This window comes from Chelmon rostratus, chromosome 1 (genome assembly GCF_017976325.1).
Source record: "Chelmon rostratus isolate fCheRos1 chromosome 1, fCheRos1.pri, whole genome shotgun sequence".
Taxonomy (NCBI): Eukaryota; Metazoa; Chordata; class Actinopteri; order Chaetodontiformes; family Chaetodontidae; genus Chelmon; species Chelmon rostratus.
This window is the reverse complement of record NC_055658.1, coordinates 32,148,526-32,174,093: the sequence shown is the minus strand read 5'-3', so window position 1 is coordinate 32,174,093 and position 25,568 is coordinate 32,148,526. Positions and strand designations below refer to the sequence as shown.

Sequence of the window (25,568 nt, the reverse complement as noted above, 5' to 3'; positions counted from 1 at the left end):
AAGTCACAGTCACCTGACTGATCCATGAGACACACACACACACACACACACACACACTCAAAGTCAAAGTCAAAGTCAGCTTTATTGTCAATTCTGCAGTATGTACAGGACAAACAGAGAATCGAAATTGCGTTACTCTTCAACCTTTTGTGACAGGACATATATTAAAAAGAGATAAATAAAAACTGTACAATCTAAATAAAAACTGTATAATCTAAGTAAAAAAACTGTGCAATCTAAACAATGAAACATTAAGAGAATGTAATACATAAACACACACATAAACACACACACACACACACACACACACACACACACACACACACACACACACACACACACACACACACACACACACACACACACACTTCTCCTCCTGTCAAGGCACAGGCAGCACTAATCGATAAAACGATCCCGGAGGGGGATGAGTCGATCCTCGAGTTCTCTCATCGCTTGAACCGGAAATCAGGTGAAGGCTAACGACCCTGCTGCAGGGTCCAACTCGGAGCTTTCAGTCATGGTCTTCGAGTCTCTGGTCAGTGACCTGCTCAACAGGTTCATCGGAGACTACGTGGAGAACCTGGACAAGTCCCAGCTCAAGATCGGGATCTGGGGAGGTGAGCTCAGCAGCTAGCTAGCAGTTACCGCGATGACATACGGAGAGAGGCCAGATTCCGTTCAAAAGCATAACATTTTAATCCCCCCCAGCTGTGTAAACAAATGTAATCACACACTGGGACATCTCCTAACACCTCTCGTTAAACAACGGGTTCTAGCTTTAAATCGGCATTAGTACCACCCACCAATCAGCTTTTATTTAGATAAATTTTTAACTTTCGTCAAGCCTTTACCTGCCTTTACCTCATCGCCATATCGCCACCAAAACACAGCGAGACATTGGGGGAAGCGGGCGCTTCACTGTGGTCATGAGTCGGACGTTGTGTTAATTAGAACGATTGTTGGTGCGTTACCATTATGCCGAATTGGAGAGCGGCCAATTAGAGGCTTTACAGCACGCAGTCATGAGTTTTCGTGTTTAAATTTCACCTCAGGCATATTAAATGTTAGGTGTTCGACAGAGGTGTGGTTCGATAGTCTTACCGTCACAGACGCCAGTAATCGCCTTGCAGTCAGAAATTGTAGTGACTGTGCTCGGACCGTGTTTTGCTGCTTAAGCAAGAGAAGTATGTCGAGTTGAAGCTTTAGTATAACGTGTTGACAATTCATGTTCAAAAATGACTTGAATTGTTCGACCTTATGTTGGCATTGTTCGGTGCAGTACAATAATGTACGTTTAGCACTGGACGTGTTTTAATGAGCGTCATCAGAGTTAACCTGGATCCCTCGTGACATCTCTACAACTTCCTCATACCTCTGACACACCTGTTAGTCAAACTAGTATAGCTGGCAGACACAACACCTCACCAGCAGGCTGCACCAATCAGCTGACAGCTGTGAGCTGCTGTATGTTCATGAGGGAAAATAAACTGAAGGTGTTCAGACCAGATGGAAACCACCATATCCAGGTCACCTTAATCACTATTTTCTAGACTTATCAATACAGTGTCTACTGATTATTATTTATTTGACATTATCTGTGTGGAATATCACTTTTGTTTTAGTTAACAGCCAAATATTAACCTGTTGATTATTTCTATTTTTATTCAACAAACAGACTCCATCAAACAGCTCCGACTAGATTCTTCATCTAACGATGGACAGCAGGCAAAAGTTTGGGCAGCCTTGGTCAAAATGTCTGTTACTGTGAATACTTAGTAATAGTTAAGCAAGTAAAAGATTACGTTTAAGTTAAAGATGAAACCAGACCACTTTTTTATTTCCATTAGCCAGTCCCTTTCAATTTTCTCTCTGCCATTATGGGACAAAGCATAACATAAATCATTTGGGAAATTCTTACCATCTACATCTGTGGGCATAGCCTCCTCTGTAAAAGGTGGTCTATCTGCTAAAGCACGTACTACACCTGTCTTGTCTGAGTCGGTCATGACAGTAGGCCATAGGCCAGGGTCCCTAAAGTCTGGAGACATGCCAGCTCCCTCATCAGTCCTTTCCCTTTCTTCATTTTCTGTCATTGCTGCCTCAAATTGAGGTTCACTCCTCTCCCTGGACTCCTCTCTCTCCATAGCCGGCTTTCCCTCTGGCTCCATACATAGCCTGACATCATTTTGATCATTCTCTGTAAAAGATCGGTCTTCATTACTACTAATACAACAACAACAACAGCATTCATGATGAATGCAGACTCTGACTGACACACGCTCCCTAACGATCTGCGGCTGCTGCGCTGGGTGGGACCCGGGACACGCCCCTCCTTGGCTCTGACTGTGGGCTGCCTGACAGCTCCCTGTCTCTCCCTGACAGGCTCCTCTGCTGTTCACTGCTGCTCATTTGTGCTGTTTCGGTGATGGATTCGTATTAGCGTTTTCTATAATACACAGTGGGTTGTAAACCAAAGATAAATCCAGCCGCCGGCCCTCGCGCACCTGCTCCCCACAGACTAACATCACCTCTCTGATCTCCATCACCTCCTCTCTCTGTCTCGTCATACCGCAGCTCAACAGGCTACAAGCGGCCGGTGATAGACTCGAATCGGGCTTTGGTCACGGTGATCGCGCGAATGTAAACTTTCAGTGTCAGCGGCTGTTGTTCACTTACCGACTTCCTGCCCCCCTTCTAAGAACTTCATCATTTTTTCTCGTTCACCTCTATGACCTTCCTCTCTTTTTCTTTTTTCTTTTCTTTTCTGCGCACCAGATTTATGACGACTCGCCATGTTTAGAGTTTATAACAATGACAGATTTACGTAAATTTCCCGCTTCAGGGCACGTATGTAGCGTAGCGTTAAGTGCGCCAGAGCGGGGTCAAACCATTAAGACGGGGGGTAGGGGTGTTGTGCAAAAAAAGGAAAATATATATATTTGTAATATTTAATATGTTAAAGTTTTTAAGTATATGTTGAGTAGAAAATAGTATTTAATTCACCAGGCAATGATTTAATTATAAAGAAATATGTGAATGTAAATAAAATAAATTAAGGGTCATTCAGGGGCCCCTATGGTCCTGAGGCCTGGGACAACATACCCAGTTGCAGAGGTGTTCTTTAATGAAATTCTGCAGGAGCAGTTATCTCCCAAAGATTTCAGTTTGACCTCCACTGTTCATCTTAACTGACATTTTTTAATTTCATAACAAACTGAGGAAACAAGTACATGAAAACTCCGATTTCTTCTCATAACCTTCTTCTGCTTTGTAGGCATCAATTATTTTAATTTTCAGAGTGGGGGCAGCTGCTTGGAGAAGCTTGTAGCTGCTGATTGTTGAGACAAGGTTTAAGGAGTAACAGTATTTTAAAGCTTTGAAATTAATATCATTTGGCCTTTCCTACTGACTGTCACTGCACCTGTCAGAGCTCGAGTCATTGTTCTGCTTACTCTATACGACATTCTGTTGTCTACGAACAAGACGCCAGCAAGAAGGGCCGTGGGTCAATATAATGACAGATTAGCCTCTTCTTTTTGGCTTTTCAGAATTCAAGAAGGTGTTTCTTTTTTCTTTTAGCATTTCACAACTTTTCCTGTCTTTTGCTGCCACCGTCCCAACTTTTTTGAGGCGTATTGCCGCAAGAAACATTTGACATTTGTGCTATTTTTAGTTAAATATGGGGTTTCAGTGTTTTACAAATCATCACATTCTGTTTCTATTTACATTTTACTAAGTGTCCCAACTTTTTTGGAAATGGGGTTACACCAAGTGGGGGGAGGGCGGTGGTGCTGTAGGCCTCTGGTCAGCTGGTCTAGGGTCCTGGGTCCAGGGTCCAGGGCCCTGCCTTCTCGGGTTGCTCAGTCCACAAACTGAGTAAAGGTAGGGAGAGTTCTGTCCACACAGTTTTGTCCAATGTGACCACAGTGGCACCAGCTGTTACTTGATTTTGCATTGCACATGAGCAAAATATTAATTATAGAATACATTGTCTTTGGGCTATTGCACAGTAAAAACGTAGAATACCGGAGTAGTGCGAGCAGTAGGTTAGTAATGTGGTGATGTAAAACAACATGAACACAGTGCTGCATTAACTGATGCTGGAGTTAATGGACCCGTGGTAGCGTTCCTTCTTGCACAGTAATGCAGCAATCTGTCGCTGAAGGAGCTGCTTAAGGCCTCCACCATCTCATGCAGGGGGTGGGAGGGGTTGTTCATGATTGATGTCAGCGTGGCTAACATCCTCGCCTCATAATAGCGATTTTATACACCTGAAATATAAGTACAGATACAAAGTAAAAGCAGAATCTGTTAGCGTCTCTCTTCTGTGTCTCTGCAGGAAATGTTGTGCTGGAGAACCTGAAAGTGAAGGAAAATGCTCTGGTAAGTCTGAGGCCCCTCCCTTCCTCTCTGATGTCATCATCTGCAATTGAGGTCATCAGTCATGGATGTATATTATGGTTACTGGATATGTTAGATATGTGTCGACTTGCTTGAATAAGAACTGCTAACGAGCAAATGAACAGCTTCCTGACTTCCCAGTTAGCTTTTACATTTTGCCTCCTACTGCACATGCTCAGTCGTGTTTGCTTCACTTCTCTGCCGACTTCGCATCAGGACGTCATGCACATAAAAATGTATTGCCTGGATAAATATGAAACCTTCATGGATTCAAAATTCACAACATAAACAGTGTTAACAGCTGTCAACAGCTGAACACACGTCTCTGTGTTGATAAAATCAAAAAATATTTTGGAAAATATTTTTGGTGTGTTTTATTCGTTTATTAGTGAGCTGACAGGAAATAAGATATAACTTTATTGATCCTATTCTGGGGAAATTAACAAGGCACAGACAGCAAGGATAAAAAGGAGATGTAGGAAAAGAACAAGTAGACAGTAAAAAGGACACAAAATCAAATCAGATATATGTGTGTGTGTGTGTTTATATTTATATATATATATGTATATGTATCTGATTTAAATCACATATAGATTTTATATCATCACATCACATATAAATCAGATACATTTAAATCACATATATATATGTGTGTGTGTGTCTGATTTATATCACATATAAATCAGACACATTTATTTATATATATATATATATATATATATATATATATATATATATATATATATACGCAGACCTGATCACCGTTTGAAGACCCTGCACGCTGCGAGAGGCCGTGCTTCTGCAGCTCGACGATCCAACCACGCTCAAGAAGAGAAAGCTTCTTATCTTTAGCCATCAGGAGGGCATGACCGTGTGAATGCCTGACAGAAAATGAGAATTTTGAGCAGATTTGGCTTTTATAGCCTGTGGTCTTAAACTTTTGATCAGCTGATAAACAGCCGATTTCAGTTTACTTGTTATTTTCAATAAATGATTTTTTCAAAGTGCTTTTTGTCACACTCCCCCTTCTTGCTTTTGCATATTGCAGCTCTACTTAAAACCTCATTAAGATCCAAATGTGCAAAAGGTAAATTCTAGCTATTTTTCAACTGGTCTTAAGATTTTGATCAGGTCTGTGTATATATATATATATATATATATATATATATATATATATATATATAGTTTGATTTTGTATCCTTTTATTGCATTTATTTATACACAACAGTTGGTGATGATCTACATACAACACAGATCCCTGCTGTGCTTCATGTTCAGAGGATTAATCCTTTGCTTTATGAAATTTAGTGCCAACAAGTATTGACAAAGTGAATCACACATAGTTTTGTTTAGTCCAACAGATTTTGAGTGTCATATAAACCAGAAAGACATCAAAGACAGCAGGAAGAGGAGGTTTAAATCAATAATTGACTTCAATCATTATCAACACCGTTGCTGCTAAATTATCTGTCAATCACGTTTTGTTTCAGCTTTCGTAACGACAGTTTCTGTGGTTGTGTTTCAGAGTGAGTTCGATGTTCCATTCAGAGTGAAGGCTGGACAGATTGGTGAGTTCTGACTCGGTGTTTGTTTGGTTGGATCGTCATTGGCCTTCCTGGAGTCACACTGAGGATCTCAGTTACACAATAACATGACAACACACATGATATACACACAGCACAAGGTCACATATATAAAACAGTGAACTTTGGTATACAGGTCTACCATGTCTCAGGACTGAACTTCATTTAGCGTTTCATTTAAGACATTGCTGGACTGAGAGATGATGCTGACAGGTGGGGCTGTCAATCTAACATGGTAACTGGACAAATAAATATTTATACAAAGTATATGGAGTCTTTGTAACCCCGATACTTGTCGTAAAACCAGTCATGTATGCAGAGATCTGCTTTTACAGAGAGATTTACATGCATGAGAAGAACATTAGATGGTCATCCACAGCGAAGGACCAACCAGCTGGTCTATTTTAGTAAAAATAAGTTGTTGGTGCTGCAGTCGAGGACACAGTGTGATTAAACCTGCTGTCAGAGGATCCATCAGTGGCTCGACAGACTTTATAAACCAGCTGACGTAAGAACTCCTGAATGTAAACAGCTCACTGGAACATGTGGTCAGGCTTGTCTAACTGTTCACAAGGTTTACATCGAAGTTTGAGACTCTGATTTTTCTCATGTCCCGACTTTAAGTGAGGTTGAAACAGTGTCTGTAAAGGTGTGGACGGACATTAGGACTGTGTCTATGACTTATGGAACCCAGCTGTAACCGGTCTGTGCCAGTCTGAGCCAGCTGGACCTGGGTCGGTTTGGTCATTTGGACTGGGTCAGCTCCGGTCCAGGTCAGTAGGATGTGGTCTGTTCCAGTCCAGGTCAGTAGGATGTGGTCTGTTCCAGTCCAGGTCAGTAGGATGTGGTCTGTTCCAGTCCAGGTCAGTTGCTGCTGACAGATAAACTCATGCAGTGTTTGATATGTAAAGAGTCTAATCTGAAGTCTTCAGCAGCTGCCAGTCATTCTCAGAAACATGTTTGATATCTGTGACTGATGGCGACCGATGAGTTTCACCAGAACTGAGCTTGTTTGACAAAGTTTGACACCTACATGCCTCTCCATCATGGATTTCACCAAACTCTGAGCCTTTTTCCTCCTTTTTTGTCCTTGCATGTGCATGTGAACAGGTCAGGCTGCAGGATTTGTTTTTTTTGTGGGTCTACCCTGCATGTACTCTGAGGACAGTTTGGTTCAGATTGGTAAAGTATTTTTCAGTTTACTTGTCCTTAAGGACACACTTTCGCTATCAACTCCTTGTTTCTTTATGCTAGTTTTGAACGTTTCACTCTGAAAACCTGACTTCCTACATCTGAAAACTTGCTAAATTGTGGTTACGAGCCTGAAAGATTACAGGTGACGCGAAGTGTTAGCAAAGCCATTCTCAAGCAGTCCAGGTCAGACTGCATTTAGGCTTTATAACAGGTCCAGTTTGGATTCAACTGTCTTTCAGTCCAGATTTGGACAAGAGTCCGACTGTTGTGCAAGTGGGCTTTAACCCAATATTTGTCTCGGAATGGTGAAGTTAGTTTTACACATTAATGAGCATAAGAATAAGGGTGATTTATATCACTTTATAAAATGTTAATGGACAAGTTAGAGCTTCACGCCCAGCGAACATAACCAGCCTGATAAACTAAACTCTTTGTGTTTTCAGGGAAGCTGACGTTGAAGATTCCCTGGAAGAATCTCTACAATGACGCTGTGGTGGCCACGTTGGACGGTCTGTACCTGCTCGTTGTTCCTGGAGCCAGTAAGTCACAGTTTAAACCTTCCGTACGTCCGTCGTGTCTTTGGATAGCAGACTTTACTAATGATGATACACCAGTATTAGTATTCTAATAGAATAAAATACCTTATTTTTTACATTTTTTGAAAATTTTAAAAATCTTTTTAAAAAACTCCATGTGCTGTTTGCACCCCCCCCCACAACCCCCAACCCCCCTTGTGTGTTCTGAAGAGCTTCTGTAAGAGTAAATGAGAAAATGTATTGAGAAAACTGTATCTGTTGACACAGTCGCTCCATCACCAGATCAGCCAATCACATTTCAGACAGCTCATCTCTGTCAGATGACCATTTTCTTGGATAGAGAATGTTTCAAACTGAACCCACATTTCAATTAAATTCAATTTTATTCATACAGCGCCAAATCACAACCAAAGTTTGTCTCAGGACACTTTACATATAGAGCAGGTACAGACCAAACTCTTTATCTACAGCAGGGGTCTGCAACCCGCGGCTCCGGAGCCGCATGCGGCCCTGTCATCCCTCGGATGCGGCTCCCTGTGAATTTTGAAAATAATTAAAGAGTGTTTAATTAAACTGAGTTTTATTTTAGTTTGTTCGTTGTGAAACAAACATTGTGCACGCCTCACAGATGAGCACAGCCAGCACAGCTCCACAGTCCACCTGTGTGAAAAGTAGATTTCCCCAATGAAAAAATGGTAATTACCACATAACGGAAAAACCCTGCCCTCAACCCTTGCATCCAGCCCTGCAGATGGTGGACCCACAAGATGTTGGCCTGGCTGTGTGAAGGCAAGGTAGCTTTCCTCTGAAGATGGAACTCCATGAGTTCTGTTTTAGCTCTTTGTATGGCCCCTCATCTGGGACACCTAGTGGGGTCCCAGGGTCACAGGGACATGCAGACCACTCCACCACGTCAGCGACTGTCTACACAACTGAATTTTCTGATAATAACAAATTAATAACTAAACATTCATTAAAATATAAATAAAATAATCGAGTTGTTGAAAACTGCGTCTACACTGACAAATATTTACAGTAGGCTGTCCTGACGGATGAAGCCAGGTGATTGGCTGGTCTGGTATGGAGGCAGAGCTTGTTCATATTGACTGACATGTGGAGTTATTAATAATGGGGGAAGTACGTGTTTTCAGCTGTTGTGTGTGTGTGTGTGTGTTCCAGTTCAATCTAAGGTGAAAACGTGTCCATATAACGGTAAGATGCCGAGGTTCAGAGGTGGTGGTTGAAATTCAGACACCAATGTGATCTCTGTGCTACCTGTTGGGGCTGCACGACATCCGTATGATAACATTATATTCTCTGTCGTGATCTTATGAAAAACGCACAGATCTCCTTCACAATAAAAGCCCTCTTTGCTGTCACATCCCTGCAGCAGGAGAGCTTTTACTGTGAAGGAGTTGCAGTTGTTATACATACATCCATGTGTTGAGTTAGCACTGAATGCTACGTGTAAGTGCGCATTAAGATTTTGGTCTAATTTGAACACTTTTTAGCATTTTACTGTCGGCCAGGAACTGTTTCTGACGAGGAACCAGTGGTGAGATATCAGCTTTGTGGTATCTGACATCACAACCTTTTACAGCATAGAAAGTCATCGGATTAACAGTAAAACCACTCGTGCAGCCCTGTCCTCAACTCTGTCCTCTACCTCTCAATCTGTGGGACCTTTTTTAATTCAGAGCTGTGATGATTTCATGTAGATTTAGCTGGTAACTGGTTACTACAGTCTGATCCTGGGAGTTTCTGGGAGGATTTACTGGTATGTGGAACAGTTTTGTCTTGAAATCATAAATCTTTAAAGACACTTAAAGGATAACTTTCGTTTTTTTTACAACCTGGACCTTATTTGTAGCATTAAATACGACCATTTACTCCCCCAGACAACTTTGGTGGCATTTGGAGTCGTTTTGAAGAAATTAGCCCCAGAGGAGCGGCGCGTATATCGGCGGTCGCTAGTTTAGCTGTAGTTTGGTACAGCTATGGTTCGTTATTGCGGATTCGTAGCCAACCGATGATATACGCACCGCTCCTCCTTTGCTTGGAATAGCACCAGCATATGATAACAAAATATTGGAATATGAACGAGTTTCTGCAGATTATGCGTTATATAGAGGCTGCGCATGGATTCCCCGAGTACTCGCATTATACGGATATACGCGCCGCTCCTCTGGGGCTAATTTCTTCAAAACGACTCCAAATGCCACCAAGATTGTCTGGGGGAGTAAATGGTCATATTTAATGCTAGAAATGAGGACCAGGTTGTAAAAAACGAAAGTTAGCCTTTAAGCTAGCATGCCAAACAATAGCAGGGTGGAGGCTTGCTGACAACCTTTCAGACAGAACTGGGAACAAATTCAAAGTCATGTATGACTTGTAAGTTGTGGCTCGTTTTGAAAGTAATGTAACCACGTCACCATCATGACCACATGATCAAATGTTATACTGACTGAACAGTTTCATCATGTTAACAATATTACGTAACAGTCAGCCAAACATTAAGCTAAGTGGTATGAGGCGAGTCCATGGATGTAATGAGGGTCACATGAAGCAATGCAGGCAAGTGAGCACAAGCGGTTTGTGTTTGATTTAATTTGCTTCCTGTATGTGTGTTGAGCAAATGAGGTCAAGCTCGGCTAACAGGCTAGCGTATGAAAACATAGCTAACCTGTCTGTGGAGGTTCTCATTCGTCCAGGTCAGGCTACTTCTCAGGTTTTTTTCTGTCAGGCAACTGGACTTGTTTGGGGCTCTAGAAGAAGTTTTGCCTCTCATTCAAAAGGCTCTTTCAGTTCTAACTGGGTCATGGGGTCATGGACCCGCTTAGCTATTGTATGAGCCATTAAGGCTCATGTTTCAGCCGTTAGAGCTTCAGCTTCATTTGAACCTGCAGTGATGAACTGTGTTCCTGAGCTCATGCGGTGAGGTCTGTTTTCAATGCAGCGTCGTCTGAGGGCTAACGGTATAGATACTTTAAATATTGTGTACCCTTACTACCCTGATTCCAAAAAACTTGCTGTGTAAAACGTAAAAAAACAGATTTTAATCATTCACTGATCCATTTTAACATAAACTCACCTGAAAACAAAGACAGTATATTTGATGTTAAACATTTGGAACAGGTAAACAGGTTGATTGTAACAGGTGATGTATCATGATTGGGTATGAAAGGGGCAACCTCGCAAGGCTCACAAGTGAGGATGGAGCGAGTTTCACCACTTACTTCGTGGACAAATAGTCCAACAGTATAAGAACAACATTTCAACACACAGTTGCGAAGAATTTACAATCTGTAATATCATTAAAATATTCAAAGAAACCGGAGAACGTAAGGGGCACGGCCAAAAACCAGTGTGGAATGGCTGAACTATCCCTTTAATCATAACGCCGTCCCCTCAGCTTATTTTATAGGAACTGTTCTCTTTTCACTTAGTACAGAATCGCTACCAATAACACAACAAAAGAAGCTAATATGGGCCTCTTATATGGTGTAACAGCAAGATTAGCACTAAAGCTGAGCACCTTGGAACAATGCAGGAACGCTGACGAGTCAGAGTTTTTTTCTGTTCTTCTGATTCAGCTGACAGCCTGTGAACGCAGCATCAGGCAGCAGAGCGGGAGATTTCACTCTTTGGTTTGATTTGTGTATTTTCATAGCCATAAAATACGACGCAGCGAAGGAAGAGCGTTACCAGCAGGAGGTGAAGCAGAGAGAGCTTCAGCGCATTGAGGAGGCGCTACAGATGGCTGCACACAGAGGTGAGACACACTGACCTGTGACCTCTGACTCACCCTGTTACACCTGAGCACTCACCTGGCTTTCCGCTCTTCTGCTTCCGTCTGTGTTTTTTGTTTCCTCTCTGGTCTTTGCTGCTTTTTAATGTGCTGATTCGAAGCTTTCAGACGATTTTAAGTTTCTCTCCCTGCAGATATACAACACAGACTGTTAAAACAATAATGAGCGGCTCTAGCTTCATTTTGTGTTGTAGTTCAGTCTATTAGTGAGCTGTTTGTTTATTCCTTCTAAAAAAAAACCCACGCAGGTTACAACCATTCAAATATCGATTATTATTTATTAAATATCTGCGCGTTATGTCCAAGAGGGAAACCAGTAGGAGAGACATTCTGCTTGTCTACTATTTCAACATGAACGTGTCCTCCTAAAGATCTACAAAGCTCCACATTACAAAATACCCCAATAAAATAATGTCCTCAGCATGTTCAATTATTTGCTTGTTTCAGTTTGACCTACATTTAATTCTCAATCAAGCGAAGTGACGTTGTAGGCGCAGAGTTTTCAGTTGGTCCTCGTGTCCTGGGAGATTTTAATATCCCGGACAGACAGGAGGGATGCTTTTTTCACCGTTGGATATTAAGATAAAATAAGATAAGACTTTATTAATCCACAGCTGGGGAAATTTGGGTATTACAGGCAGCAGGTAATAGCAGTTGGAAAAAAAATAGCAAAAGACATAGAGAAAATACAAGATACAAAATAAAAAATAAATATATAATAATATATCTATGTAGATTTTATACAAAGGACTATAAAAAAGAAAAAATGCACGCAGTTATATGTTGTCCAATAAGTGTCAGCTTGTTACAGCAGCTCCGAATATTAATCTTCTCAATAACGTGTTTGTTTTGTTTTTGTTTTTTTAGAAGGAATAATTCTCAGAGCCCTGATTATAGACGAATGAATGTTTGGATGGCTGAATATGTAGATGAATGAGGAATGAACGTGTAGATTAATGAATGAACGTATTAACATGTCGTCTGTACTGTTAATGCTGCGTTTGCTGTCAGCGTCTCAAACTGGAGATCTTCTCTTCAGTCTGGAGAGTGTTGTTTACAAAGAGCCTCACAACGGTAACACACATACACACACTGTAACACACACATACACAACCTGTAATACACACATACACAACCTGTAATACACACATACACAAACTGTAATATACACATACACAACCTGTAATACACAGTGTTACACACATACACACACTGTAACACACACATACACAAACTGTAATACACACATACACAACCTGTAATACACACATACACAAACTGTAATACACACATACACAAACTGTAATACACAGTGTTACACGCATACACAAACTGTAATACACACATACACACACTGTAAAATACACATACACAACCTGTAATACACACATACACAAACTGTAATATACACATACACAACCTGTAATACACAGTGTTACACACATACACACACTGTAACACACACATACACAACCTGTAATACACACATACACAAACTGTAATACACACATACACACACTGTAAAATACACGTACACAAACTGTAATACACACATACACACACTGTAATACACACATACACAACCTGTAACACACACATACACAATCTGTAACACACACATACACAACCTGTAATACACAGTGTTACACACACATACACACACTAACAGTGTTACACACACATACACACACTGTAACACACACACTGTAACACACATACACAACCTGTAATGTGTTACACACATACACACACTGTAATACACAGTGTTACACACACATACACACAAAAACATAGTGTTACAGACACTGTAACACACATACACATACTAACACGGTGTCACACACATACACTGTAACACACAATGTTACACGCACATACACACACTGTAATGCATAGTGTCACACACACACCGCAACACGGTGTAACACACACGTACACACGTAGTGTAAGACACACACACACTGTAACACAGTGTCACACACTGTAACACAGTGTAACACACATACACACTGTAGCACACAGTGTAACACACATACATTGTAACACACAGTGTAACACACACATACACACATAGTGTAACACACACACACTGTAACACAGTGTCACACACACAGTGTAACAAACATACACACACTAACACAGTGTCACACACACTGTAACACACAGTGTAACACACACATACGCATAGTGTAACACACACACAGTGTAACACACACATACACACATAGTGTAACACACACACACTGTAACACAGTGTCACACACACAGTGTAACACACATACACACACTAACACAGTGTCACACACACTGTAACACACAGTGTAACACACACATACGCATAGTGTAACACACACACACTGTACCACAGTGTCACACACACAGTGTAACACACATACACACACTAACACAGTGTCACACACACTGTAACACACAGTGTAACACACATACATTGTAACACACAGTGTAACACACACATACACACATAGTGTAACACACACACACTGTAACACACAGTGTCACACACACAGTGTAACACACATACACACACTAACACAGTGTCACACACACTGTAACACACAGTGTAACACACACATACGCATAGTGTAACACACATGCACGCACTGTAATATACAGTGTTACACACATACACACACACACTCTTACAAAAGCAATACATGCAGTAATACACAGTGTAACACAAGTAAGATATGCAGTAACACACACATACACACAGTTTAACACAAATGGGACATGGGATAACCGTTACCGTTACAGCCTTTGTAACATGAAGGAGTTCATTGATGTGGAGGTCCAAGTATTTCTATAGAACTACATACTGCAGATTAACTGAATTAACATTAAATATGAATATATAAGTGTTATGGTGAAGTGGATCCGCCGCAGTCTTCTCTTTGTTGATGAACAAACAAATATTTTTTACAGTTATCTTCATTTAACGGACTTGTTGTTCCTTTAACGCTACATGTTGAGTAGAGAGTTTGTGTCTTAGCTGGTTTTTTAAATAAAGTTTCGCATTAAGTCTCAGTGCTGCTTCTGAACATAACCCCCTGTGATTGGCTGTTCTTCTCTCACCTCCACCTGCTTCCTCGGGACTCTTAAATTCTGTCAGGCTGATGTATTTGAAGCTACTGCTGCTTTTAAATCGTCACTGAACATGAACACAGAAGGTGGATGTTGCTTCCTGTCTCTTTCTGTGCTTTTCTGTCACTAACTGATGTTTCTCTCTTTAACGCTGCTAAAGTCCCAAAAGGATTTAAAAAACATAAAAAGCCCAAAAAAGTCTTGAAGAAGCTGAAACGACATGACAACAAAGCAGGTAAGGTTTGATCCCTCGCTGTGTTTCACCTGCTGGAGGACGGACGCGTTCAGACAGATATCGTTTAGAGTTCAGACTGGACGTGACGCAGGTGTTTGGTCCTTCCTCCAGTGACCTGGCAGCTGCAGAGGCTGAGATCTCCTGACCAAGAGCAGATGTTTAAGAAAGATGAAGCTAAATGTTTCAGTGCTATGAATTCTTGTCATGTAGAAACTTTCCTTATTTCTCTAAAAACGGAAGACGTTTCACGTGAAGCTGAAACAGCAGAGGAAGCAAACAGAAACTAACTGCATCAGATTTTCTGATTTTTAGGCCCTCAGTCATGGCATGAATTTCATCTCTTTTATCATTTAACGAGAATGTAGAGATTTGAATCTGTCTAGTTGTAGATCTAATTGTCTCTCAATACTTTGACTTAACGTCTCAGTTCTTCTGTCTTCATATTTCAGATTGTTGTCTTTGTATTTTAAAACTTGCATCTCATACTTTTTACCTAATATTTAAACATTTCATTGAGTATCTCAGAATGTTTATAATTAACTAGTTAACGTATAATATATTTTTTTGGGGCACAACTGATCATCTCTTCATTGCCTCTTTGATTTTCCAGGATGATGTTTGATATTTAGTTTAGAGATAAGATATAGACGTGATTTATTTAATCCAGTTTAATTAATTTTTTTTATTAAATCTAAGTCAAAGATCAAGTTTTATGTTTGTCTCTGGATGTTCAGGTCCAGATCTGATCAGATGAGAGTCAGGGTTCCAGGTTCTGTTCAGGTCCAGGTCCTGGTTTCAGGTCTCTCGATCTGCCGCTTCATAGTTTTCTGCTTTTTCAGAGAAACCTCCGGAGGAAAAGAAGGACACGTTTGTGGAGAAACTGGCCACCCAGGTGATCAAAAACCTGCAGGTCAAGATTAGCAGCATCCACCTGCGCTACGAGGACGACGTGAGTACTGATCTGGGTTCAACTCCAGGTTCATTTTCTGATCCAGGTTCAGTTCTTTGTTCGTGCCTGGGTCTGACAGTCATACAGTGATCACAGTGAAATCACACCTGGTCAGTGTGATGTCATTGTTCTGATGGACAGCTGAGTCAGATCTCACCTGTACCAACATACAGGAAGTAAAGAGAATCAGGAGGTGAACTGTCACCTGTCTGTCATCTGACTGCTTGTTTGTTTCAGCTGTCGGACCCACAGCGCCCCCTGTCTATGGGCCTAACACTGTCAGAGCTCAGCCTGCAGGTAGAGACACACACACACACACACACACACAAACAGACACAGACACACAGATGCACACACACACACGGACACACACAGAGACACGGACACAAACGGACAGACACACACACAGACACACAAACACACACAGACACACACGGACAGACACACACACACACAGATGCACACACACACAAACACACACACACACACAGACACACAGACACACACAAACACACACAGATGCACACACACACACACACACACACAGACACACAAACACACACACAGACAGACACACAAACACACATAGATGCGCGCACACACAGACACAGACACACACACACCTGTGGCAGATGTTATTGACCTGCTGTTTTTATTTTTCAGACCACTGATGAAAACTGGAAGTCCTGTATTCTGAACGAAGCAGCAAAGATCATCTACAAGGTGACCGACGCTCTGAACCTCACTCGCCTGGTCACTGTCGACTTTCAGCCATGATTTAACTTATGGTCATTTTACTTACAAATCTGATTTTGATTGTCAGGGTGGGGGGGGTTAGAGAATCCTGATTTATGTACAACCAGGTAGTGTTATATCACCACAGTTAAAATCAGTGAAGCTTCCAGATTAGCATCAGCGGTAGAGAAAACGTGATGACTGAAAAGCTGCATGGCAGATTTACACCGCAGGTAAACATGTCTGATGACCTGTGTAACCTGAGTTCTCTGCCTCACCTGGCCTCCTGTGTGCAGTAGAGGTACAAATTCTTTATAAGTAACTCCATGAATACTGTATCTTCTTGCTTTAGAGTAAGATGCGGTGCTTCACAGGAGTCAGTACTCATCCTGCTTCTGTGCTGCATGTACCAGCATCCATCCTGCATGGTCATATTTAAATCGTGAATTATCACCGCTATGCCGACGACACATTCATCTATCTTCCTGTAACAGACACTGATCCCCTCCAGCTTGTATTGTCAGTCCATCAGCGGATCTTCAATAACTTCCTACATTTAACTGAAACTGAAACGTGATTTCATGGATTTTTCCATTAACCTTTATGGTGCTACACCTCTCAGAGTCATGTAGTCAAGAATCTGGGGGTTTTTGATCTCTCTCTCACTTTTAAGCCACACATTCAGCATCTTTTAAGAGCTGCCTTCTTTCACTTATGTCAATTAGCCAAAATAGGTTGCTAAAATACCTGTAAATGCTTTTATCCCATCCAGAATACACTACTGTAATGCACCTTTCTCTGGCCAGTCCATGACAGAAACAAAAGGTCTACACTTGGTCAGAAACGCAGCTGCCCTCGTCCTCACAAGATTCAATAAGTTATGATGTAATACCGGTCCTGATGCCTCGGCCTCCACGCAAATCAGAGCTGATCCACCTTCTGGCCTTCAGAGACAGAGCAAGGACTCCTTCCTGCAACCCTAGTCCCCTACGTTCCCCCGATGCTGTATATTTAATTATTCCTAACTTACCTAAAAAATCTTAAGGCAGTAGAGAGTTGCTGCTGAATATTTGGGACACAGCCTCTGTTGAGATCTTCAAATCCAGGCTGAAAACAAATCTTTTCTCTGTAGTCTTTGGCCACTCTTTGTTTCTTCGTAGCATACCTCAATGTTTGAGTAACAGTGTTCTCCAGTCTGATTGCTCCGTGTTAGAGTCAGTTTGATGGAGCGGTGTAGACACAATCAGCCATTGTATCAGTTGTTTTTAATGATTTTTGATGTTTACAAAGGCAGACTGTGACGAGTCAAGACATGTTGGTTCCTTTGTTTGCCTGTACGCTCGATGAATAGCTCATTCCATTTCCCCTGAAGACGGAGTACTTTGCTTTTTGGTTGTTTATACCATTAAATGTCAAGCAAGACTTCCTGTTTGTTTCTCATTTTTGTGTTTGTTTTTGGCATTAGCTCGGCCGTCTGGAGTGTCTCTGCGCCTACTGGAACGTCAACAGTCCGATCTTTTACAAAGGATCGTGGGAAGACATTGTGGTGAGTTGATGCTATTTGTCTTTTTAGAAGAAAAAAAAACTCATCAGTCACAAACAAACCAACGACAAATAGAACAATCATGAAGAGAAATGAATAAATGTGTTTCTGAAGTGGTCCATGACACATGGGATCACATCCATCATATTACTAACAGCAACCTGAACAGAACATTGTTCTGGATGAGCAGCCTGTGGTGAAACAACTGGAGAGAGCAAATCAAATGTTTTTATGATTTCCATGAGAAACTCATCTTTTTTTAGTTTTATGAATGAGATGATCCAGTTCTTCAGCACCAACCTCCAGAGAAGTCGTGTCTGAAAAAATATCATATTACAACATCCCTGTTTGCCGTCATCCCTCCGTCTGAAACCATGTGTCATGTGATCAGTCTGTTCCGCCTGCTTTTTTCCTGCTGAGATGACAAACAGGGTGACTAGATGAGAATGGGTGAAATTGTCAACAGTAAAACATGTCAAGGTCAATGCACAGCACGAAACTTATTTTTCTTAATGAAGTTAACTGTTGGTCAGTCGGAAAAAGAAACACGATAACTGTGTTGTATGCAATAGTGCGTGGATCATTAACCATTACAGAGAATTAATTTTATTTTATTCATTTCATCAGCGCAGTGTGACACGGCTGTCAGATCACCTGCATGCAGCTCCGCTGTACACGGCCATGTAGACTTTATACATTTTCAAAGGCGACCCTGTACAGTCCCTATTTTCTCTGCTTTCTTCTGTGCAGCTTAAAGCTCTTTCTTTCAATCCAACACTCAATCTCCCTTGTCCAAACCCAAAAATTAAAAGTACACATTGCTGCATTACATTTCTTTTTTAAAAGGAACAAGCCAATTGATGATGATTGTTATATGATGGTACAATTAAATTAAACCACACATTTAGACTGTGAAATAAATTCCATCAACCTATCAACATATAGACGGGTGAAACAATATCACACCTCAGAGCCGTAATGTCCAAACCAACAATGAATTCCTTCTCTGCAGACGAACATTTGTACATACAGCCAAGTATTATCTACAAATATACAAGTGAAACATCAGGGCAGACAACACAGAGCTGCATCAACAGCATAAACTGTACTGCAGTTACAGCAACGAGCACACAGGAAAGCAAAAAGCTGCTCTAACCCCCCCACCCTGCACAGCGAGAGGCGCGACAAAACACTATCAGTGTGAGCACCAGGTTGAGTTAGTGGGACTTTTTTTCCTTTTACTTCTGTCTTTCCCTACCTCTTTCTATCTGTTGCTCTCGGCTGTAGGTGCTGGAGGTGTGTTTGGACCTTTAAATTTTTCTCTTTTGAGTATTAGAAGTGTTGCAGCCCAGTGTAGAGGCAGTGTGATTGCAGGATTGTTCCACTGTGAGAAGCTCAGAATTCTCTACGTTGGTGCTTAGCTAACATTATTGGTATTTAGTGAATCACACAGCTGCTAACAATAGCTAGCTATCGTCACTAAGTCTTCAAACATGTTGGGTTGCCCCTGGCAGACGCTGAGGAACGTCCTCTTTGTTGTAACGCGACCTGTCAGCTAGTTTTCATCCTCTTTTCACTCATACAGTGCAGCTGTGGTTGTACACTTGGCCAGGCTGTGGAGCCTGAAGGAACATCTCTGCTGCAGTTCCCACACTGCAGAGTACTTGGACCGACCTGATCGAGGCATTCTGAGTTAGATGTGTCGTGGGGGAAAAATGTCTTTATTCAACTAAATAGAGTAATGAGTTGCACGTAACATGAAGACACACTTCATGACTTTTTGAACTTGTCTGGTGGGGAAGTATATTTGTCTTCCAATTGCCCGACAAAAAAATCATCTTGTCCCAAACAAGCGTTAATGTTGTTAACTGAACAACAGTAACTGTTTTATTAAGAAAATAGTTCACATATGTTCTTCATTTTTACACCCACCTGCTGACAACACCTGTCCTATATCCACCTCTTCAGTTCCTTTTCGCTTGTTGACCATCATGATTAGGAAAGGCCAGGTGAAATGTCAGCCAAGCAGCTGCCCCCACTCTGAAAATTAAAATAATTGATGCCTACAAAGCAGAAGGTTATGAGAAGAAATCAGAGTTTTCATGTACTTGTTTCCTCAGTTTGTTATGAAATTAAGAAATGTCAGTTAACATGAACAGTGGAGGTCAAACTTTGGGAGAGAACTGCTCGTAGGATCGTTAGAAAGACGAACCAAACCCGTTGTGATGCAGCACCTGAACAAATATGACCTTCATGGAAGAGTCATCAGAAAAAGCCTTTCCTCGTCCTCAACACAGAATTCAGCATCAGACAAAGGAACATCTAAACAAGCCTAATGCACTTTGGAAACGTCCTGTGGACTGATGAAGGTAAAGTAGAACTTTGTGGCCACAATAAGCAAAGTCATGTTTGGAGAGAAACGGTGCAGAATTTCATGAAAGAACACCTCTGCAACTGTCCCGCATGGCGGTGGATCGATCGGGGGAACATTTCACTGGCAGATGGATTCAATTAAATACCAACAAATTCTCAAAGTCATGAACTTTGGGTTGTGACCGAAAGAACGAGATCTCGGATACAAGCGGCTGAAATGAGTTTCCTCCGCAGGGTGGCGGGGCGCTCCTTAGAGATAGGGTGAGGAGCTCTGTCACTCGGGAGGAGCTCAGAGTAGAGCTGCTGCTCCTCCACGTCGAGAGGAGCCAGCTGAGGTGGCCTTGGCATCTTCACCGGATTCCTCCTGGACGCCTTCCTGGGAGGGTGTTCCGGGCATGCCCCACCGGGAAGAGGCCCCGGGGGAGACCCAGGACACGCTGGAGGGACCATGTCGCTCGGCTGGCCTGGGAACGCCTCGAGGTCCCCCTCGAAGAGCTGGAGGAAGTGTCTGGGGAGAGGGAAGTCTGGGCTTCCCTGCTTAGACTGCTGCCCCGCGACCCGGCCCCGGATAAGCGGAAGAGAATGGATGGCTGGACCAACAAATTCTGCAATCAAGCATCACATCATCCATAAAAAAGCTGCAGATGAAAAGAGGATGGCTTCTACGACGGAATAATGACCCTAAACACACCTCAAAATCCACAATGGACTACCTCAAGAGGAACAGACTGAAGGTTCTGCAGTGGCTCTCACAGTCCCTGACCTAAGCATCAATCTGTGGAGAGATCTCAAAACAGCAGAACACGCAAGACGACCAAAGAATCTCTGAACTAGAAGCTGTTTGCAGGAAAGATGAGTGAGAATCCCCCAAAGACGAACTGAAAACTCTCAGCTGGAAACAAAAAGCCTGAACAAGCTGTGATAGTTGACAGAGGGGGTGTTACTAAACACCGACCATGCAGGGGGGCCGAACTTCAGCTTCTGGCCTTTTTCCTTTTTGTTATTTTGAAACAGTTAAAGAAAACTGTGAGAACTGTTTGATTTTACTCCTTTGCAAAGAGATTCAGTTTACATGATGTCATGAATGACATCAGATCCTGTCCTGTAAGAGGCTGGAACCAGCAGAAGTGACTGCACCTTCGTTTGTCTGCTGTGTGTCTATAGATTCTTTGTGTGTTTGTATATGAATGAATGTGTGACAGTCAGAGTCACAGAGAGCAGCTGTAACCATCAAACACTGTTCACTGTCATCTGTTACAGTATTTAACATTTCAAAAATAGCGTTGTCAGCGATTCATTTAATTATTAAGAAATTCATCAAAATGTAAATAATTAAACCGGTTATTAAACATGGTAAAAAGATGTATTTCGAGAGATGTTTTGTTCAAACTCTTGTTTAAAATGGTCTGAAGTTCCTGCTCCATGTGTTCCTCTGTCTGTCCTGCAGGATCAGCTGAAGTGTGGGATCAGCAGTAAAGATCAGGAGCTTCCTCACTACCAGTACAGTGAGTTCATCGCTTTATCTCCAGAAGTGCATGTCTTCACAGCGCTGATAACTTCAGCAGAACATCTAGATGAGATGATTTGGATGCTTGACTGTCCACATTAATCCTGACTTCTTTATTACGAACAGACAGGAAACACGAACAGAACGTTGTGAACCTTTTTATAGATATCAGCATGCTGCCTCGTGTTTTCGTAGTGTGTTCCAGCTGTTCTGTTGCTGAATTCTGAATTTAGTTCATAAATCTGTGTCTGTTTAGCTTCTTGAACTTTAATATCAGATATCATCACTGACAGAAACACAAATAGTGCTGAAATAAGAGATGCTGCTGTTTAGTTCATCGGGTCAAACTGGTGAATCAGCTAATGAACAAGAGGTGATGCTATAGCTTGTTAAATGAGACTTTACATGAAGACATTCTTTGTTCTTTAGTCCTAGTTCTTTCATTTCAAATGAACCTTGTCATCTAGTTAGTTAGTATTGCTTTAACTGTGAAAGTTGTCGACAGATATATTTATTCATAGTTTTTATTGATAAAATAACTAGTGGGCAGTTTGATGACATACAGACACAGAATGTCTGTCCTGTTTAACATGATGTTTTTCTTCTCCTGGTTTCTGTCTGAATCCACACCTGCCAAATATTCATCCTTTTACATTTCTACAGTTGCTCAGGAAGTTATAGATACCTGAAATAATCCATTTATTGTCAACTGGCTGTTTTATCAATATTAAGCTTCCACTGGTCGCTTCCTCTTTGGAGATGATAAGGTATCGATCTTTCTATCTGTAGTTTTCAAGCCCATCTTCGCCTCGGCCAAAATGTGCATCAACCCGAATGCTGAGCTGGAACTGAAAAATCCAAAAGCAAATCTTCACCTGGAGGTTCAGAACATCGCCATAGAGATGACCAAACCACAGGTAACGTCAGACAGTCAAGTCAGGTGAGACAGCCAGGTAAGACAGTGGGGTCATAAGGGACAAGTGACCTGGTCAGAGAAGGTGAGCCAGGTGAGAGAGTCAGATCAGGTGAGACAAGTAATGTGGGACAGGTGAGACAGGTCAGGTCATAAGGGACAAGTGAGATGGCCAGAGAAGGTGAGACAAGTGAGACAGTCTAGTTAGGTGAGACAAGTAATGTGGGACAGGTGAGACAGGTCAGGTGAGACAGGTAATATGGGACAGGTGAGACAGGTCAGGTGAGACAGGTAATGTGGGACAGGTGAGACAGGTCAGGTCATAAGGGACAAGTGACATGGTCAGAGAAGGTGAGCCAGGTGAGACAGTCTAGTAAGGTCAGACAAGTAATGTGGGACAGGTGAGAGTGTCAGGTCAGGCAAAACAGGTGAGACAGTCAGTTGAGGTGAGACAAAGCTGTTTCCACTCTGTACCTTTGGTTTTAAAAGCGTTCTCAGTGTTGTATCCTCGGTGCCGTGCAGGTTTTTTGACGTGCTGTTGTCTTGTTGTGGTCCTCTGCAGTATCTGACCATGGTGGAGCTGCTGGAGTCCATTGACTGTATGGTGAAGAACGCCCCCTACAGGAAGTTCCGGCCGGACGTCTGTGTCCACAACAGCGCCAAACTCTGGTCAGTTCAGCCGCAACAAAAAGGAAACAATTTAAACTAAAACTGTTCAGAATCTGGTTTTAGAATTAAAAAATCCTTATACACACGCACATACATCACCACACTAACATAATTACATTCATGTTACTGTAGTCAGTCCCAGAGTTGTTAATGAGGCATAACAAAGTTCAGTACAGAGGGGTCCAGGGGACTGGTTTCCATATCTTTATAAATCCCTCGACATTGTCTGGAAGGGTTCTCAGTACATCCTTTTAACAATTGTCCTGTGGAGAGATGTCTTTAGAGTTCAAGATCAAGATTTCTTTATTGTCATTGAGCCTGACATGCCAAGGAAATTTGCATTGCAGCCCCCGTGTTAGAAACAAGATAAACAGAAAGATAATAAAATAAAGACAATAGAATTAAATAAACTGGCATGCAGTAAAAACATGCATAAATGCAATAAAAATATACCAGAAATAAAAATATACTAAAACAATAAAATATACCAAGAACAGCTGAGATTATACTGAAATGTATATACTGAGATTCAGCTGACAGTTTAGGTAAGCGTGTGTGTACTTAAATGTTAAGTACACAGAAGGTGCAGGTGCAGGTGAAGGTGGACAAAGTGCAGTGTGCAGTGGTTCACAGTTCTCACAGTCTCTCACTCCAGGGGGGGCTGCTGGGGGTGATAGCTCTGACAGCTCTGGGGAAGAAGCTGTCCCTCAGTCTGTTGGTGGTGGTGCGGATGTTCCTGAATACCACACTGTCACACTGAGGCAGAGGATGCTTTCAGTCGTGGTCCTGTAGAAGTTGACGAGTGACAGAGAGGAGAGTCCAGCCTGTTTCAGTTTCCTGAGGAAGAAGAGCCTTTGTTGTGCCTTCTTCACCAGGTGGGAGGTGTTAATGGACCAGGAGAGATCAGATTTGATGTGGAGGCCCAGGAAGAAAGAAAAAGTTTGATAATAGTCTTTCTCACTATATGTAAGATAAGGTAAGATAAAACTTTATTAATCCCACACCAGAGAAATTAAATGTGTCCAATCAATTTAGCGTTGTTGCTGCTCCTTCCACTGTCCACTGTCAGTCCATGATTCTCAGTCCCTGCTGTTCATCGCCTAAATGTACATGATGTGACTCCACTGCTGTCAGAGGAAAATTATGAACAACCTAACCTCTCCTTAATAGACCTGTCTCCAGTGAACAATGACACAATCAGTGCAGTCACAAAGTATATTAACCAATAATTAATAACCGTCAACATAAACGAGGGTTAGGGTTAGGGTTAGTAAGTGACACATTCCACATTCCAGTTCCAACATCTTAAATATTATCAAGTTAACCCTGATCTAGGCTCAGTCCCTAACTGCACAGGTCGTGTCCGTTAACCTCCTGTGTATGGCTTTTCAGCTGCACGGCCATCATCAACATCCAAACCTCTGTGCTTCTGCTGCGCTTTGAAAAGCTCGGCCTTATTCTCCTGTTTGATGCTCAACACCGCATCCAGTGCGAATTCCTCCAGAAACGTATATTTCCACTGCCAGATACGCTCAAAGAACTGATTTCATGCATGTTTAATGCCTTTTGTGAGGTCAGCTGTTTCCAGCTGTGAAGATGGATACATTCACCAGCGACATCTGTCAACCATGTCACTAAGAAGTCTCTGGCGTTGTCATCCTCTATGCATGCGAGTTGACGATCTTGATGTTGTTGCATCTGGACCTGTTCTCCTGGTCCTCTCGTCTGTTGATAGCCTCACTCAGGCCTCATGTGCTCAAGTTTAGCGAGCAGCTTAGACATCAGTTTTTCTTCTGTGTCGGAGATTCTTGGTTCTGCGACTTCCTCCCTTCTCTGGACAACTTTTCTCACACCTAGCTCAATGATCAGTCTGATCAAGTTTTAAATCTAAGATGGAGCTGAATTTGGCAAATACTCCTTCACCTATCTTAGTTACCAGACCATCTGTTTCCTTGCCGTTTTCCATTTTCTCAGGTCCACTGGTCTCTGTTTCCAGCTTTTTCAAGATTTGGGTTGCAAA

General features: G+C 41.9%; 1 protein-coding gene across 3 annotated transcripts in view; it reads left to right on the top strand.

Moving 5' to 3' along the window:
* The first annotated feature begins 465 nt into the window (after positions 1-465).
* The window catches only part of vps13c (vacuolar protein sorting 13 homolog C), a 98,223-nt gene continuing 73,120 nt past the window's right edge, over positions 466-25,568 (top strand). For 2 of the 3 annotated variants that reach the window (XM_041948188.1, XM_041948334.1), the window contains exons 1-13: positions 466-617; positions 4,340-4,383; positions 5,927-5,969; positions 7,622-7,717; positions 8,894-8,926; positions 11,385-11,486; positions 15,699-15,808; positions 16,046-16,105; positions 16,472-16,531; positions 18,009-18,089; positions 21,907-21,964; positions 22,756-22,883; positions 23,442-23,548. In XM_041948188.1, coding sequence (XP_041804122.1) covers positions 518-617; positions 4,340-4,383; positions 5,927-5,969; positions 7,622-7,717; positions 8,894-8,926; positions 11,385-11,486; positions 15,699-15,808; positions 16,046-16,105; positions 16,472-16,531; positions 18,009-18,089; positions 21,907-21,964; positions 22,756-22,883; positions 23,442-23,548 — 1,022 coding nt within the window. In that variant the 5' untranslated portion in view covers positions 466-517. The remainder of the gene's footprint in view (positions 618-4,339; positions 4,384-5,926; positions 5,970-7,621; positions 7,718-8,893; positions 8,927-11,384; positions 11,487-15,698; positions 15,809-16,045; positions 16,106-16,471; positions 16,532-18,008; positions 18,090-21,906; positions 21,965-22,755; positions 22,884-23,441; positions 23,549-25,568) is intronic. The other variant, XM_041948261.1, reaches the window with a different exon arrangement.